The sequence below is a fragment of the Pyxicephalus adspersus genome, chromosome 1 (assembly GCF_032062135.1).
Source record: "Pyxicephalus adspersus chromosome 1, UCB_Pads_2.0, whole genome shotgun sequence".
In the NCBI taxonomy this organism is placed as follows: Eukaryota; Metazoa; Chordata; class Amphibia; order Anura; family Pyxicephalidae; genus Pyxicephalus; species Pyxicephalus adspersus.
Window position 1 is genome coordinate 77,413,964 of NC_092858.1, and position 17,433 is coordinate 77,431,396.

Sequence of the window (17,433 nt, forward strand, 5' to 3'; positions counted from 1 at the left end):
TCCATACCAGATTTATTTGCGATACTAAAGAAATTTGCTAAAATCTCTGGTTTGATAGTAAATTAATGGAAATCCAAAGCTCTTGAGCTGAATATTATCAGGCAGCTCAAATAGCACCTTTAATTTCACTCTATGCGGGCAATGCAGTCCCCATGTGGGTTCAATTAGAGTGTGACCTGATTTATACAGCAGATATATGCTCTCTTCCTTGGCTCTCATATAAGCTACGCCCTAAAACTATTAGTGTACACCTTGGACAGGTACTGGACAGAGTATGGGATGGGATACGGTATTTGGGGGGGGGGGGGCATTATCCCCGCACCTCCCTCTTCTCACTACCCAATAAAACCCTCTATTCCCATTCAGATTCTATTGCGATGGAATCGCCAAAGGCCTTTGAGTGGTGGTCGACACATAACTATAAGATTGTATATTCCCTGCTGGGCGGGAAGGGTACCATTGACTGGACAGATACCTGTTCAACACATAAAGTGCCTGGAAGAGAGTTTTTCTGGTACTTGCAACTCAGACATTGGATTAACTCCCTGACACACAGGGTAGACCATACAACTACACTAATTGTGTTTGAACACATATGCCTAAGAACCCCTTTGAGTCCCAAACAAATCACAGTGCTATACTCAAAACTTATAGGGGTGACCAGAGCATAAGTACATTCCTACAAGACCCAATGGGAAAGGGATTTGAGAGACACGAGATCAGATGAGGAATGGTTCAACAATTGGGCGAGAATGTCCAAGTGTTCTACAAATATACTCCCCATGGAATCAGAATTCAAGCTAATGATTCAGTGGTATATGGTACCAGCCTGTTTACGGCATGTCACCGACGGCTTCTGGTTTATGTTTCAGAGGGTGTCAGGAGATGGGCACAGAATTGCATGTATGGTAGATTTGCCCATCCTTAATAAAGCTACTGGGAACATTATTCCAAAAACACATACCCAGAGATCCTTGAGCCCTACTGCAATTAAAATCCTTTAACCTCACACCCAATTTCAGCTTTGTGCTCATATCTTTCTTGCGGTCAAGCAAACAATAGCAAAAAGTTGTAGGAAGCAACCCCTCCCATACCATGAAGTGCTGTCATGCATAGATAATACATTTCTCAATAAGAAACTGTCTAGTGTTTTGAATGACACTCAAGAGAAACTTTCTAAAATATGGGAACCATGGCAGGCAAATTTTTGGCCCATGTGTCCCCAGTGTAATATTTTTAAGGAACTATCTTTAGTTTTCCACAGGAACAAGCCTGGAATGCCCTTTTCAATAACCCCCCCTTTATCCCAAGTTTATTGGTTTGTATTGTCATATTTGTTAAATCATGCTGGTATGTTTAAGTTGTAGATTTGTACTGCATACACACCAGTTGATCTGTACATTTTACCATACTATGTTAAAACGCCAGTCTGGAATTGTAGTGTTTTATGAAGATGTATGCAAGATGCATACAGATGTCATTGTGACATGACAGATGTCATTGTATCATTTGGCTAAGAATGTGTGTTTTTCCTACATATATGGTTATAATTTTCTCTGTATTTTTAGGGGTTATTCTCTTTACAGTTGCAGTTTGGGGTGAGCAATGTAAAAACGTCACCATACCATGTTCTTTTAATCCTGGAAAAGGTGTTGTCATTCACTGGACAATCGCAAGTAATCAATCTCAAATAGTGCACCGTTACTTTGACGGTCAGGACAAATTGAATGCACAGGATGAAAGTTACAAGGGACGAACATCATTATTCCTAAGTGAGCTGACAAATGGAAATGCTTCCCTCCAACTAAAAGATTTGCAAGAAGGTGATGAGAACATTTATTCTTGCTATGTGGGGACAGAAACAGAATCTAAAGAAGACAAAGTGAAATTGAATGTTGCAGGTAAGAAATACTGGAGTTCATATGAGTACAGAGGTGTGTATTAGGGATGAGGGAGCGAGTTTTTAAAACTCAATCTCGCTGCGAATTTAGCCTTCTTGCTTACCGAAATTTTAAGCGAGAAGGGCTGGTTGAATTCGCCGATCGAGGTCAAATTTGAAAAAAAAAAAAAAAAAAAGAATTTGATTTTTAGAAAGTTGCGGAACCATCAGAAGTTTGAGGAAATTTTCCGAAGAATGCCATAGGCATCCTCGCTCATCTCTAGTGTGTATCACAGTTTAATGTTCTCTCTCTTGAACCTACGCATTACCTTGCCCAACTAGTAGTGCTTCCAATATAAGTTGCAAGGCACACACTGCATGGCTGCTAGGTTTTCGTATAGGAGTTTCTCATAGAGCCTTATGGCATAAATACAGTCCTACAATTGAACCTGTATATATAGAGTCCTTTTATTATGCCTGGCTTTTCAGAGCAGGGTACTCTCCTCCTAATTTTCTGTCACTGCCTTTATCTGTCTGTCATCTGGCTTTATAAATCCTGTTTATTTTTAATATTAATGAGAAAAATATTTGACAAAAATATCAGTAAAGGTATTAGAAGTGACATCATTTTGTGGAATACAATCTTTAATATTATTCTATATGTTGTTTTACAGATTTTAGACATTCAATAGAATATGCACTGGACCATGATAGGCTAAGTCTAAAATGCCATGCAAGTCATGTCTATCCTTCTGATACTGTCACTATAGAATGGTATGATGTCAACATCAACAAAATTCACCAAGATTTCAAGACCTCTAGTTCATGTACATCCTGTAATGTCAAAAATAAATCATACAAATGCATTTTAAGACATTCTCTTGTGCAAAGCACCTGGACCGGCATGTGGGAAACCAAGGGTAAGTTTGCCATTATAATGCTGAGTTTAATGATTAGCACAATTAAGGGACTTTCTGGTTCCTTCTTTTTGAGGCTACAAGCTCCAGACCGGCAGGTTTGCTTTCCTACTTAACTCCCAGTGAAAGGTCCACTTTATGTAAGCTGCCATTATTGAACTGGTTAATAATACAGCCACCATGGTTGGTGTTCCGTTCCCCTGACTTAAGTACCTTCTGAATGACTGATTAATCACTGAATCACCTAGAATGAGCACACAGCTCAGGTGTTCTGATAATTGTTACAAAACACACACAGCTACTGCCACCAGAAGATCAGATTTTTATTTAGGCTAGCTTGAAAAATTTCATTGAACAAAAAGAGAGATAATTGAGTAAAGGTGAAAATAAAAAAAATTACAAGATTTAATTGACTTTTTTTGTTTCGTTTCAGCATATGAACAGGGCAGAGTTGCATGTACATGCAACTTTTGTAAAACCGCTAATGCTAAATCATCAGTAAGGTTGTATTTAAGAAAAAATGGAACAGAGGTCCCTGTGGCATCAGAGAATAGTTCCTCACTTCTAATCTCAGACACGTATCTAGTCAGAGTCCAGGGAAAACGTGGAGAATACAGTCTGTTCTTAAACACTGCTGATGATAGTGGAGACTATATGTGTGAGAGCCGAACATCAGATAGAATTATTATAGCTGTGACCGCTATTAACAACACACCCACCAAAGGTAAGAACTACATTACTGTACATTTACGGCAAGATCCATTGTAAAAATACAGCCCATATAGCTGCTATATTATTTACTCTGAGCAGAAGTATTCATAGGATTGTGAAAGACCTGGAGAATTTTTATTCCACAATTTTATACCCACAAAATACTCCATAACTACAGTGCAACTGGGGGATGGTCCCAGAGATGCCCACACGTTTCAAGAAACCAACACTTTTAAAAAATAACCTGTAGGTATCAGGACTATGAAATATACAGGGCACAGCATAAAGAGTGCAGCTGCTCTTGCTCTTTATAAATTTGTCTTTAGTGGTCTCCAGTCACTTAGAGAGAGAGAGAGAGAGAGAGAGAGAGAGAGAGAGAGAAAGTCAGAGTCAAGCTCCTAATTACCATACTGGTTGCAGTTTGTGATTTAAAACGTTTTGGAGGCATTACTTCCTGTTCTTATAGTATGGTTGGAAATATGACAGCAAATGAGGTGTAAGTGGAGGCACACATATTATCAAAAAACAAACACATATTATAGCCGTGTACATTAAAACTAAGTTTTTAGCAAATCCTTTTCTGAAAGGTTCTAAACAGTGCTAAAGTTGTGTAAAGGCTAACAGATAGAAACCCAAAGCACAACAATGTGACACATCCAGGAGTTTGTCTGAAGATTATTTAGCTATCCTAGTTTTTGAAGACAGCAAAGTAAATATTTAAAAACTTTCCTATAAAAGCAGCTTTTAACATAAGTTTTATTGTAGTAAGAATATTGTTGTATTTTACACAGTTGAACAGTTCTTTAAAATCAATACTGTACAAAACATATAAAAAATGTACTTTGTTATAATAAAAATATCATCATGTAACACTGATATCCAAATATCAATAGTGAGAATCTGTATCAGAAAAAAAAATGTAAGGTAAGGTAAGTATTAGAAATAAAGATTGTTTGCCTTTATAGTGAGCTGGGCTATTCCTGTTTTTTTCTATAGACATTCATTTGTTTTTTCTTTCCCACAGAAACGCAGAGAGAAGAAAAGAGGGAACGATGGAGTATAGGGTTGTCTTTTGTTGTTTTGTGTTTTTGCATGGCATTGTTTGTTTATTTTTCTTATTGTAAGACAAATAAAGACAAGGGCTGCATACAAAACAAAGATGACAAGGAGGAGAATAGCAGCGCACCAATGAAAGATGATGACAAGGAAAGTAGCAGGGTGCCACTGAAAGATGACGAGGAAAGTAGCGATGCGCCAATGAAAGGCGATGACAGCAAATAAAAACAATTCTCGAACATTCCCAACTTCCTAAATAGAACTCACACATCCACACTCAGACTGGGCCTGATTTGTTAAAGCTCTCCAAGGCCGCAGAATATAAATTTTCATCAGTGAACCAAGATGATCCAGCAAATCTGGAGTTATTCTTATCCAGAATTTAAAACATTTGGTAACAAGTAGCAAATGACTTTTAAGAAATCCATTCAAGGTTTACTGGATTACTCGGGTTCACTGATGCAATTGCATATTATACTATATTGGTTTAATGTAATTTTTCCCCTTCTACTGCCTTTTGTTTTGTTCAATGCAGTAGTAAAGATAAATTACCATATGGAAAATCTTTAAGAAGTGTCAATTTTACAGCCCCCAGCTGCTTCTTGTTTTCCCCTAAATTGCTGACAGCGATGGATTGCCAAGAATCTAGTACATTCTCAAAGGTCATTATCTAAATATGTGTTGGCAGACATTTTCTTCTTAGTAGAGATCAGTGGGATGGGAAGTAGGTAAAGTAATTCAGTGTTTCTTGACCTTTTTAACATGAAGGAACCTGTGAAGGTCATCAGGCAGCCCCTGCTATAGTTACTATATACACAGCTCACAGTACATTAGTGTGGTAGTTAGTAGTAAGAATGCCTCTTACATTGATGGCCAGTGGGAATAATGTCACTTTTACAGAGCCAAAAAGATATTGGTGTCAGTTAAACTGACCTGAGAGGCACAAATTGCTCATTGCTCAAGAAATCCTGGCTGAGAATATAATATTTATTCTAATTTATTTTTTAGAATACAGCACTTTATTTTACATTTAGCAAAATGACAAAAGTGACACGTTTTACTTTTAATGACAATCCTGCTTTAAAGTTGAACCAGGATATTTATAATACTCATGTCCCACTGGCATATTGGTGAAGTGCTATAAGAAGTCAGTATGTGATCCACCTCATAAATTCTCCTCACAAGTTTCTAAATGGTTTTAGACAAAATTACCCTATACAAATGGTCAGTCCGTTTGTATACAGCTTGTGTACATTTATTAACTATATGAAAGATCATTATTAAAAGAGTTTACAACATTAAAATAAATATGTGCAAAATCATACAAAAATATAATATCCTTTAAAAAAAAAAGAAAAACCTCAGGCACAATGTTCTTTACTTTAATAGTCTCCTGTGGAAGAGTCTGGAATGATTGTGGCATGCATGTCTCTGGTCATGTTTGATTTCTCTTTCAGTTTGGATTGAAGCAGAGTGTGTTCAACAACACCGATCCTGATATCCATCTGTACAATCTCCTGTTTCAGTTTGTTTAAGGCTTGCTTCATCTTCACCAGAGGAGCTGGAAGATATATAACCACAACATGAATTGATAGTATGTAAAGAACCATCTTTAATTAAAATAATAAAAGAATACACGCACATAAAAAGTGCTATGACATGCTAATGTACCGGTCTGGTGCAACTTCACTATATACATTTTGTATTTTTGTATTTGTACTTGGTTTGGAGGAAAAAAGATGCAAACAAAAAGCTACCTAATGTTTTTGTAATATTCGGTAATACATGTAACCACGTAATTCTTTGAAAAACGTAACTTAAAAGCTGTTTAGTCATCTTGCCTTCCCTGCTCCCCCCTCCCCCCTTTCTATAAACAAGGTCATGAAATACAACTTTTAGGATTTTATTATTTGGTTTAAAAAACGACATTTTACATCATCGTAGAGTCGCTATGCTTTACTATGAAAGATAAACACATCACCATAGGCTCCTGCCTCAGTACTCCTCTTAGGAACCACTGGTACAAAGTTTTGGTACTTACCACCATCAGTTATACTACTTCCCTTTTCTTCAATTTCTTGCTTCACTTTTTCTAGTTCTTCAGTAACCTGAAAAGTTACACAGTATAGTTATAAGCCCTAACTGAATGGCATTTATTCTGCATATGTAACAAACAATTGCTATAGCTTTTATGGAAAGTATATTTTTGGCATTTTTCCGTTATATTTTATTGCGCCTAATTGCCTCCATTCTCCTGCAGCGTTCTTGCAGGCATTTTCAGTGTACATTAACTTCAGCAATAGCTGGATGGCATTTCTCAGGGTGGGCTTCCTTCTACTAACAACCTGATGGGATGGGACCTATTTGATCCTTTTATTTAAAGTTTTGAAGATTAAATATGAAAGCACCAGCTATTAAGCATAAATTGAACATTTTGATACTCAATACGGATTGCTGAAATTTGAATCTTGGATACTAAATCTGGAGTGCACTTCAAGATTAAACATTTACTATAAAAAGATAACAATTTATCAGAAGACATCCAAGATGCCTGTGGACACCAGCGCTGTCTTTTCCAGTCTTATTAGAGGACCCACTACTGGAGAGAATGGGCTGCAAATGTTGGGCATTTGTTTTAATGTATTGAGTATACATTTTGGAATATCATGTTCTATTCTCAATTTTCCTGAAGAAGCAGACTCTATGAAACGCTTAGAAAAATGTGAAAGAATAAGACAATTATGAATACATTATTTGGTATAATGTAAAAAAAAAAAGTTTACAAACTAAATAAAATATATTTTTATTATTCTAAATTACATGTGATCTATGATATCAGAAAGTACCTTTACATTGAGAATGTTAATGTATATTTTGGATGTGGCCCCATAACAGAATCTCTATACCTCATTAGCTATAACTATAATTTGGTTTCTTAGGTGGACTATGTCTGTGAAATCTGTATGAAAATAAACTTGGAACCCCATATGATGAGGACAATGAAAGAACTTTATACCACAAAGACCTTCATTGCAGAATCCCTGCGTATAATTTTATTGAACCCAGATTTAAAAATATTTTAAATTATATTAAAGTGGACCTTTTACCTGAGTTTCTACTTTAAATAAATTGGTAGATCTCAGGCATGTGCAGATGTGAACCAAATCAAGGAGATGTGTGGAGGGATCGGGGGCTCTGCAGAAGTAAAGGCAAGCAGCGATTTTGTTTTTTAGTTTAGTTCAGCTTTAATATGTCAAAGCTTATATGAGATTTTATTGATTGTGTTTAAGAATGCAGGTAGGCCTTTATTGCAGATTATTAGCATTAAAACATATTCACCTATTTGGCACATCGTGGCTTTGCCTACAGGTGCCAGGACTGAATAAACTCTACTGCACATGCATATTCCTGGCATCTGAAGTCATGCTTTAGTACAGTGATCGCCAACAGCGGACCACTAAAATCACGGGCTCTTGACCGGGCATGCGCCAGGAGCCGGGTGTCAAAATCAAAGGGGGAGAAACCTCCCCCATAGTGACGCCATTGTGACATAGCCACGCCCACTCCCCCATCGCAGATCTAAGCCTGTGATGGGACAGTGGATGGATTATGTTCAGGGACATGTCCCACTTTCCTAATCCTGGGACTTTACGGGGACGTGTTCCGCAGTTCTTGCCCGTGCTTTCCCCCAGTGGCCAGAGCCGTGTGCTTTCCCCCAGTGGCCAGAGCCGCAGACCCCCCAAATTTTCTTGTAGACCACCAGTTGGCGACTGCTGCTTTAGTATATATGGTCCGACTCTTCTTTTTTTTCCTGACCACAAATGCATACTGACCCCTTCATAGAATGCTAGTATAAACTCTGTGTCCTCTTACGCCCACGTGATAAAAATGATGGGAAGAGATTTTTTTTTTTTTTTATCTCACAACTTGCATATATTAACTGACTTGCTTTTTTCTCGGAAAGGAGTTCTTTTATAGTAGTAAAACCTATAACATATAATGAATTAAAGTATGAAATAAACTGGCAAATAAAAATGGATCTAAGTAGCAAAAATTAATATTGCAATGTATTACCTCTGACAGGATTCGCGTCTTGTCTGTTACTTTTGTAGTTATTTGCTGGTATTGCTCTTTTAGCTAAGAAAAACAAAGATCAAAAGCAAAGAACACATTTAAAGGTCTAGATTACAAAATTACCTAATATACAGAAAGGAAAAATTACATGGTGAAGAAAATTCACCAGAAGTAATACTGTACATTGGCAATACAGCATGAGACAGGGCCTAGAAGCTGCCCCGAGTGACCCGAAACATATTGTGTTTTATTCAAACCGAGAGAGCACATTAACCGTTATTGGTAACACCAACATGTTTGGATATTAACAGGATTTTTACATGTTTCAATAAAGGAATGCAGGAAGCATTAAACTGTGGTCTTTACACATCTATGGGTGCACACATTAGGATAAATCTTTGTCCCACAATATGTAAATAGATGCTGCTTCATGTAGGAAATTGCCAGATTTTATAAGCAAGACTCCATCACTGAGGACAATACCAACAGTAGTACTGTATATGAAAGTGACCGCTATCGCAATCTAGAGGCTAAAGTAAAAGGTTTGAAATCGAATCGATGTGGTAATGGCATCCAGAAATGCCACCTGACATGTGGCCCAGTATTCTTCAATGTAATCATAAAATGCACATCAATGTTAGGTTTTTAAAGGTGTATACAATAAACACAAAGGATCACCTCACTCAGCTGAGCTTGTGCCGTACGATACTCCTGGATTAGGGGATCCAGCTGGTTGTTAATATATTTCTCACGGCTGGACACTTTTTCCAAAGTTTTGCTGACTTCACTGTGAAGCTTGTCCAGATAACCCTGACAATAAACATAAAATAGATGTTAATTATCGAATAGAGCAAAATATTTTTACAGTTAACCACTGACAGGGGGTGTAAAAGTGAGTACATGCGAATAGGTAAAGGAATGTTTAATGACCTTGTTTAATGAAATGTATATGATCACGTTTTTTTAGGTAACCAGCAGTTATAAGTTATAATGGAAGTCTGGGGTGCTGGGTCTCCCTGGTGTGATTGCTGGACACTGAGAGGGAATCACTAATAAGCTGGTGGTGAATACAGTGGAATTTTACATTCATTCCCCCTAATACTGGGAAATAGATTAGTTAGTGGCCGTTATAGTAGTATCTGTTCCTATCAGTATTAGAACACTTTTTTGTTTGTGTTTTTGCACATTCACTTTTTTCCGTGCACTTGGGTTTTGTTTTGAGAAGCACACTCCACAGACTTGGAAAAAGTCTAATATACAAGTCAGTTATACAAGTCTGTTATGTGGGGAGATGCACAAACTTCAAAACTAGATAGTGGAGAGACAGAAACTAGAAGTCTGCTGCCAGTAACCCTGCTTTAAGCACTAAGATTACCATACCTTTGTTTCTTTTAAGGATGTTTCAATTCCATCTTTGTGTTGATGCATTTGATCAACGTGAACCCTCCAATCCTAAAGAAAAAAAAACAATGTGGAATATATGAGGTTGTGGGCAATAGTAGTAATCTGCAATTACTGTTAAAACCTGTGATGTCATAGCCACCCATTAAAAATAAACTCCCAGAAACCAACTGAAAAGAGAAGATCACTCCTTCCTCCTAAATTACACAGTATAAAGCGCATCCAGAAATCAGTTCCTATTTGGCTGCATGATTGCTACCATCAGGTAATGTATTTTAGATGCTACAAGACACCAACACACTCTGTACTGATATTATGTAACAAAAGTAACAGCGCACCTTATTATCAGTTCTAACTGTGACTTTGAGCTGTGGAAGGACTCGTTCCACTTCCAGGTACCATTCTGCTGCATCTGTTTTAGATTCTAAAATCTCTTCAGGTTTAGATGTTTCTCCAACATTCTAGAAGAAAGAAAAGGTTTAATTGTCTGTGGCCTTATTTACAGCTGGTAGACATTTTCTGTAATAGTGACGTGAAAAATAAATGATAAAATATTCAGACCATATAGCATTATTTACAAAAGGTACCTTTTCATTCGGATTTTATTTAACAGCTACAAAACTTGCACCATTGTGGCTGTGTAGATTTGTCCTATAAAAGGGATGAAATCAGATGTCAGAGTACCTACCTAATTCTAAGCTGGTGACTCAGGAACCAATGAAGCCAGTAGATCAGCATTTTAGCAGAACAACTAGTTTTTTTCAGAAATAGATCAGAAACAGCAACCAACATATTTTTTCTTTTTTTCCTTTAGAACGTAAGTCTCTGGGACAAAGCATGAGGCTTGGAAATGGGAGGATAAAATCTTTTGTTCAGAAACAATGTTTATTACATACAGTATATTGCTATTAGAGGCATTCAGATATTAATACCTATTTGTTGTACCCTTTTTTCCCCCAGATATACATTTTTTATTTCCTGCATTTGCAGTTTATGTTGTATTGTGTATGTATTATGTATTTATGTGGCTAGTTGCAAACAACACACAACTTGTTTACTTGCCATTTTATTACTTTGTGCTTTCAAGACATTTAAATCTACTAAGTGCTCCTCATCATCAGATTCTTCTTCCTGGAAAAAAAAGTAATGGATTACATACTTGGATTTTGCTTTAAAAATTAAACTGAAAAATGATTATACAATTATGTTGTATGTATAAGTGATTGACCAAAACTGGTCCCTGTGATTCAATGCACCATCCATTTGTTTAATTATTGTGAACTATGATCAATTTTACCATTATATCAAACTGATATTACCAAAAAACTAAGCATGAGAACAAGGGGTCTACTAAAAAAAAAAAAAGTGAATCACACATTCACTGAAACATTACCCACTGCAGAATATCCCATATCCCACATATGCTGTTTCAACAGATTCTTCACCAGGTAATGTAATGTAATGAATGTTAGACTGATTTTTCAATCCCCCAAAAAATGGTTTGCCAGATAAATGCTTTATCAAATTATTCTGTTATCTGCATTCTGCCTAAATATGATTTGAAAAGGCACAACCAAAATCATATTTAATAATCACTTGAACGGTAAAGTTGCTTCATATTTCACATGAATAACAAATACAACCATTATATACTTATTGAGAAAGGCAGTATGAAAAAAACAGGACCTGATTAAAGCTGGTAGTGTCAATATTGAATTATTGAAACGCTCGGGCCCAGTTGGGGAACATGAGGTAAAGCAGGGCATGGAGATTTGATTGGCAGTAGCACAGAGAGACCAATAAAATATTTGTGTGTCCTATCATTTCAGCTGAAACCTAATATTCTACAGATAATCGATAAACACATAATACTCACAATGATTTCATCTTCAAATTTATTTAATGTTAACTCTGCATCATCCTCCACTATAACCTCTTCATCTAACTCCTCTGAGGGGTACACAGGCCTGAAACAAAAAAGTCATTCTTAAAAAAAACATAAAAAAGCAAAAGTAAACAAAGGGGCAGAAAAGTAAATCTCTGATTACCAAAACTGTTTTGGAGGTCCTAAATATGGGTATTTGCAAAGCTTGTTTGTCTAAACAAAATAAAGTCATCATTATACTAAAGTGTGGACACTCATGTTTGCACCGAGAATGCCACTCTAATATCATACTTTTCCGAAGTCTATTGGGCAAAATATTGCTGATACACTATCACTAAGTCATCAGGTTATTGTGTCTTAGGTTTGCGTTATTAATAAAGAAACATATTTATTTTACGACAAAATCAAATAAATTTGCCATTACTGCTGTGACTAAAAGCAAAAAAAACTGGTGGCCATAGAGACTTCATAAAAAAAAATGCAATAAAAAAATATCTGTCACATATTGACTAATCAAAATTCTTTAATTAGTCTTATTACCAAACCCCTATAAATAGGTTCAAGTTGGCGATTAGTTTCTGCAGACCACGTACCTTTAATGTATGCTATTTCATAAAGCACAGCGAACCTATCAAGGTCATATTAATAAGACAGTCTAATAAATAATTTATTAACAAAGTATTTCTCACCTTTTCCAGGTAAAGCCTGTATGTTTTAAAACTTGTTCTGTTAGAAAATCAAGCACATAACACACTTGTTCTCCATAGCCTGCCTTTAGTTTGGAAGGAGGAAAGTCAGCTGCACCCCCCTAAAATCAAAAGGAAAAGGATTACATTTTGAAAAAAAAAACGTATTGAAAAAATTGAACATGCTTATAAAACCCGCCTGCGCTATAACTTGAAGCCCCTGTAACTCCAAAAGCCTCCTGGCACCTCCCACCTGTAGCTGTGGGGGAGTGCTGGAAATGCCAGAAGCGGCTAATGCGGTGAGAAATCCTTTGAGTGGCCGCTGGAACTCCCTCTTGATTGAAATAGCACCGCTACTACAATTCCCTGCATTACTTGAGTCTATAAAACAGGCCAATGCGGAACCACGCATAGGCAGAGCCCGCTGGTCTATAGAAGCAAGTAATGCCGGGAATTGTAGTAGCGGCGCTATTTCAATTCAGCGGCGGGCCAGCTGTAGTTCATATTTGGGATTCCTTTGGGGGCCAAAAAAAGGACATTGTGGGCCAGAGATTGACACCCCTGACATAAAGGGACAATACAACCAGTAGAGATTTCCTTCCTAAGACTAGTTTCGTGATTACACCATCTTGCTTTTATATCGTGCAGATATTTCCTAGGAAAGTCACCAACTCAGTTCTACCTTCATAATCATTACACAAGGGTCATATTCCTTTAATGCATTTATTTGACATTTTAAAAACTTATCCTACTCTATGGGAGGTGTAGAAAATCATAGTGGGGGGATGAGTTCTCAAAGTATAAATGCCTGAGACACATTATGAGGAAGCTACTGGATTTTTCTACCCACAGTAACTTCCAGTTTTAGGCAGGCTGGGCCTTCATTCAATTCTTACACAGAGAATCAATTAAAGAAAAAACTTACAAATGATCTTAGCTCTGCTAGTATTTTGGAAATAGTAGCATTAGGGTCATCATATTCCTGTGGCTGTTCAAAGTAGTGTCCCGCTTTGTTTATAAGCCAAGCTGCAATTGTGCAAAACATAAAAAACTGCTCGCCGGGGTTTGTAGGTAAAGCAAAATATAATCTGTTAAAGGAAACACAAGAGAATTATAGGCATGAAGCATATTTAAAAAAAAAACAACTCAAAGATTTCAGCAATTGATTAGATATTGCAGAAATACAAGGATATTTTTACGAGAGCTAGGAAGCGTAAGAGCAATATTGTTATTGATGTCTGTGCCTTCCTGTCCTAGTGAAAACTATTTTCTCCAATAAATGTATGTCACAGAAAGCAAAGGAAAATCTCCCCAGTGGGTCATTGAAAGAAACAAATAAATACATTTATATGACACATTGTTTCCTGCTAATGATTTGAAGGTATTGTATATGTGTCATGCATATAGGGAACTCTCTAGGCATGCTCTGTCCAGATTCTAGTGATGTGTGCAAGTCTACTAAAAACAATGCCATACAAAATTACTGTGGTACATGTAGACAGAATTGTCTTCAAAGAGGCTACAGGAGATCAGAAGCACTATGACAGTTTTTATACAAAGTGGTTTATCAAAAATAACGTAATTTAATAATTATTATATTATTATTATTACTGTAAGTTCTTCTGGGCAGGGTCATCTCCTCCTCCTGTGTCACTGTCTGTATCTGTCTGTCATTTGCAACCCCTATTTAATGTACAACTCTGCGTAATATATTGGCGCTATATAAATACTGTTTATTAATAATAGAGTACTTCTTCACATTGGTTCATACAATGGATGTATAGTGAATGCAGAGCTTCTATTAAACAATCAACATTTAGGAGAATTGCTCCATGTAGGCTGCCTGTCTGGTTATATGAGGATTACCTACAAGCCAAACTGACCTGGAAATGGACCTCATGTTATGGTTTTTCAGAACTTCTTCTTCATAGTTAAGCAGCTTCAATTTCTCGAGCAAATCTTCCATAAGAATAAAAACCTGGAAGGCAGCACCGGGGCCACGATCATCTTCTTCCAATCTTCTGTCTTCTGCCATTGTAAGTGGAAGCTTGAAAAGTTTATTTGAGAAAACCCTTCTTCTTCTCTGAAATTAAATTTTTAACAATTATTTTTAAATATCTCCAGGTAAATGTGTTATATATGTTTGTAAACTTATACATTATAAGTCAGTCACATAAGTTAGCAACAGCTATGTAAAGTTTTCTGAAAACTTTTTAGGTATTGAAATCTTGGCTGGTTTGGATTTTGTATTTTAAAATCCAAGATGAGTCCCAGAACAATTTGGACAAACAATGCTTTAGTGTTTTTCAGACAAAGATTATACTGCTGGCAATGAAGGGGTGACACAAACACTGTGTGCTGAATCTGTTGCCAACCTGCGCCCCTGTGAGGGAGGGGAGGATGTGTAAGATATGAGAACATTCTTCTAGAAGTTATTGAATATCCAAATACATTTATAAGGAACAATTAGCAGCACTCAAGAATCATCCCCAAGAATATCATTTTTTTTAGGACCAGCGGTTGGGCTTCCAGCCATCTTCACTATGATATAAACCCTTAAGTTTGATAAATGCTTGACCATATGGTTGTGTGCGGTTCTTCCTCCAGAGGGGCATCCATGGGGCAGAAGCTTTCTGTCATTTTCATAAACAGTACTGCAATCTACCACAGCAGCATGCAAACCAAGCTTAAATTGTTGCCAACCTCTCCCATTCACTGAGCTGGGGGCAAACTCACCAAGGCTATTCACAGCCAGGTGCACTCCCTAAAATTCAAGGGGTCACCCTGCTTTTAACTTTCTCAACCTGGATGAGGTCCAAATCTCCCATCATCTCTCTCTGCTTTCTATAACTCTGGCTCTCCACCTGTGTAGTTGGGGATAACCTCCATCTTGGACCACAGTCCTAATATTTGATGTTTATAATATACAGTGTATGTACAGAGTGAATTACAGCCCATAAATTGTTGTTAAGGGTCACACGTGAACCCTGCAGTGGCTGTTTGTATATGCCATTCAGCACCATGTTGGGCTCACCAAGTTACAATCTGATTATACAAATGTCTTTGTTGTGGCCATACAAGCAATCATACATACATTAATAACAGTGCTCAACCCAGAATTTTTTTTTAAGCTGGATGGGAAGAAATTTTAGGCGGGTGGCAGCCTCTGTATTGAGACCCAACTCATCAGTAACTACCCCAAAATAGCCGGGTGGTGTGCCCCCTGGGGAGAACACTGAATAATATTAATACAAGCAATCTAATAATGATGCAATTAGAGGCAACATATATGGCATTGTTCTGTATCCTGGGAACCAAATATAAATATAGAGAATCCATCAAAAACATTTATTGAATTGATCTGTATTCAGATCAGTCTCTGATACACATATAGATGTGCTGGATGTGTGTTTCATCAATCAGAAGCATCCGACAACATTCACATCATCCTGGCAGAGTCTAACAAGAGATCACTAAATCAATCCAATTCAGAATCTTTGTACTTGACTCTCACACAATGACCACAGATCAGATCTGATCATATCCTTATACAATATATCCAACAGAGACTGTTCTGTTGATCCAGGGAACATCCCATTGCCTCACAGGATCAGGAAATATTTATTTCCCTGTTAAGAGAAAATTGAACCGGGGTTTAATTTTTTTTTCCTTCCTCTGGATCAACCATGTGTATAGGGTTTTATATCTGGGATAAGTTTATTTCCCTAGCGGTTGGACTTAATATATATCTTTTTTCAACCTAGTTATACAGAGAGGGTGTGTGTGTCTCTAACATTGCACCCACCAATCAACCATACCGAACACAGGCTGCTGCCCATACACAATCTATCAGACCGCTCTGCAGATGGCATAGATTGGTAAAGGGTTTGGTAGAGGGACAGCTAGTGACATGACTATGGGCTTTGTACAGCGCTGTGTAATATGTTGGTGCTATATAAATACTGGATGATGATAATAATACCCTGACACAATTTACAGTCACACACAGCTCTTGCAGCACTGCAAGCTATTTCACCTTATAATTGCCCCCCAGGCTGACATCTCTGACAGAGGCTGCCATGGCTCACATCCTGGACACTGCATGGAACCCCACAGAATGAACACTTACACCCCAAATATAAATCAAGTGGGCACTAGTATACTGTGAGAAGCACACGACAGCCCCGCGTCACCCCAATACATAAGGAGATACAGGCGGGAATAAAGGGTCGCACAACCCCGGACACTTCATATCCCCATCTTACATCTCTTCTCCAACTCTTCGCAACCGTCGCTTCTCTGTTCACCTGGCAACCAGGCGGTGACGTCACCACTGTGCGGCGGAAGTGTCGTCATGCTGAGCGTCTGTAGAGAGATTTAGTCAGAGTGATAGGAGAGTATGGGCTGTGCTGGGGATGGTATTAGGAATCAAATTAGGAATGAAAGCAGCTCGTTGTTATCAGTGCACTTCAATGTAGCTCAAGTCTATGGCCTGACACTGAGCACCGTGTGTGTGCTGTGTTTACCTCGCTAACAACAAACATTCATGAAATGTTGGCTCGCCAATGAAACGACGCCTCAGATGTGTGAAGATGTGATCACAATGCTAGCACCGCCACAAATACATAGAACAGTAAAGTGTAAATAAGGCTTTATAGATAGAACACGTGATGCAGAGGAAATCTCCTATCTGTGTCTCCCAGACCTTCTTTTATTTATTCTGATATGTGATTCATTACAAGGTCCACAAAGCTGGGAATCTGACATTCACTTTAACATTCTCTGGTGGACATCCAATTACTGACATTAAAACACATGGACCTG

At 37.5% G+C, this 17,433-nt stretch overlaps 2 protein-coding genes across 8 annotated transcripts in view; one reads left to right on the forward strand and one right to left on the reverse strand.

The window, feature by feature from the left end:
- HHLA2 (HHLA2 member of B7 family) overlaps positions 1-4,922 on the forward strand; it is an 18,436-nt gene extending 13,514 nt beyond the window's left edge. For all 6 annotated transcript variants that reach the window (XM_072415160.1, XM_072415166.1, XM_072415150.1 and 3 more), the window contains 4 exons: positions 1,569-1,901; positions 2,554-2,799; positions 3,230-3,520; positions 4,532-4,922. In XM_072415160.1, coding sequence (XP_072271261.1) covers positions 1,569-1,901; positions 2,554-2,799; positions 3,230-3,520; positions 4,532-4,788 — 1,127 coding nt within the window. In that variant the 3' untranslated portion in view covers positions 4,789-4,922. The remainder of the gene's footprint in view (positions 1-1,568; positions 1,902-2,553; positions 2,800-3,229; positions 3,521-4,531) is intronic.
- On the reverse strand, positions 4,246-16,998 carry IFT57 (intraflagellar transport 57). Of its 2 annotated transcripts, none has more exons than XM_072415203.1 (12): positions 16,875-16,998; positions 14,493-14,692; positions 13,535-13,697; positions 12,613-12,731; positions 11,915-12,005; positions 11,101-11,169; positions 10,377-10,499; positions 10,018-10,089; positions 9,316-9,447; positions 8,638-8,700; positions 6,605-6,671; positions 4,246-6,124 (listed from the first exon to the last, which is right to left on the reverse strand). In XM_072415203.1, exons 2-12 carry the CDS (start codon positions 14,642-14,644, stop codon positions 5,946-5,948), a joined length of 1,230 nt encoding a protein of 409 aa, XP_072271304.1. In that variant the 5' UTR covers positions 14,645-14,692; positions 16,875-16,998; the 3' UTR covers positions 4,246-5,945. The 2 variants fall into 2 exon arrangements, with proteins under 2 accessions (XP_072271304.1, XP_072271295.1); XM_072415194.1 differs by lacking the exon at positions 16,875-16,998 and adding an exon at positions 16,646-16,849.
- Between the last annotated feature and the right edge of the window lie 435 nt (positions 16,999-17,433).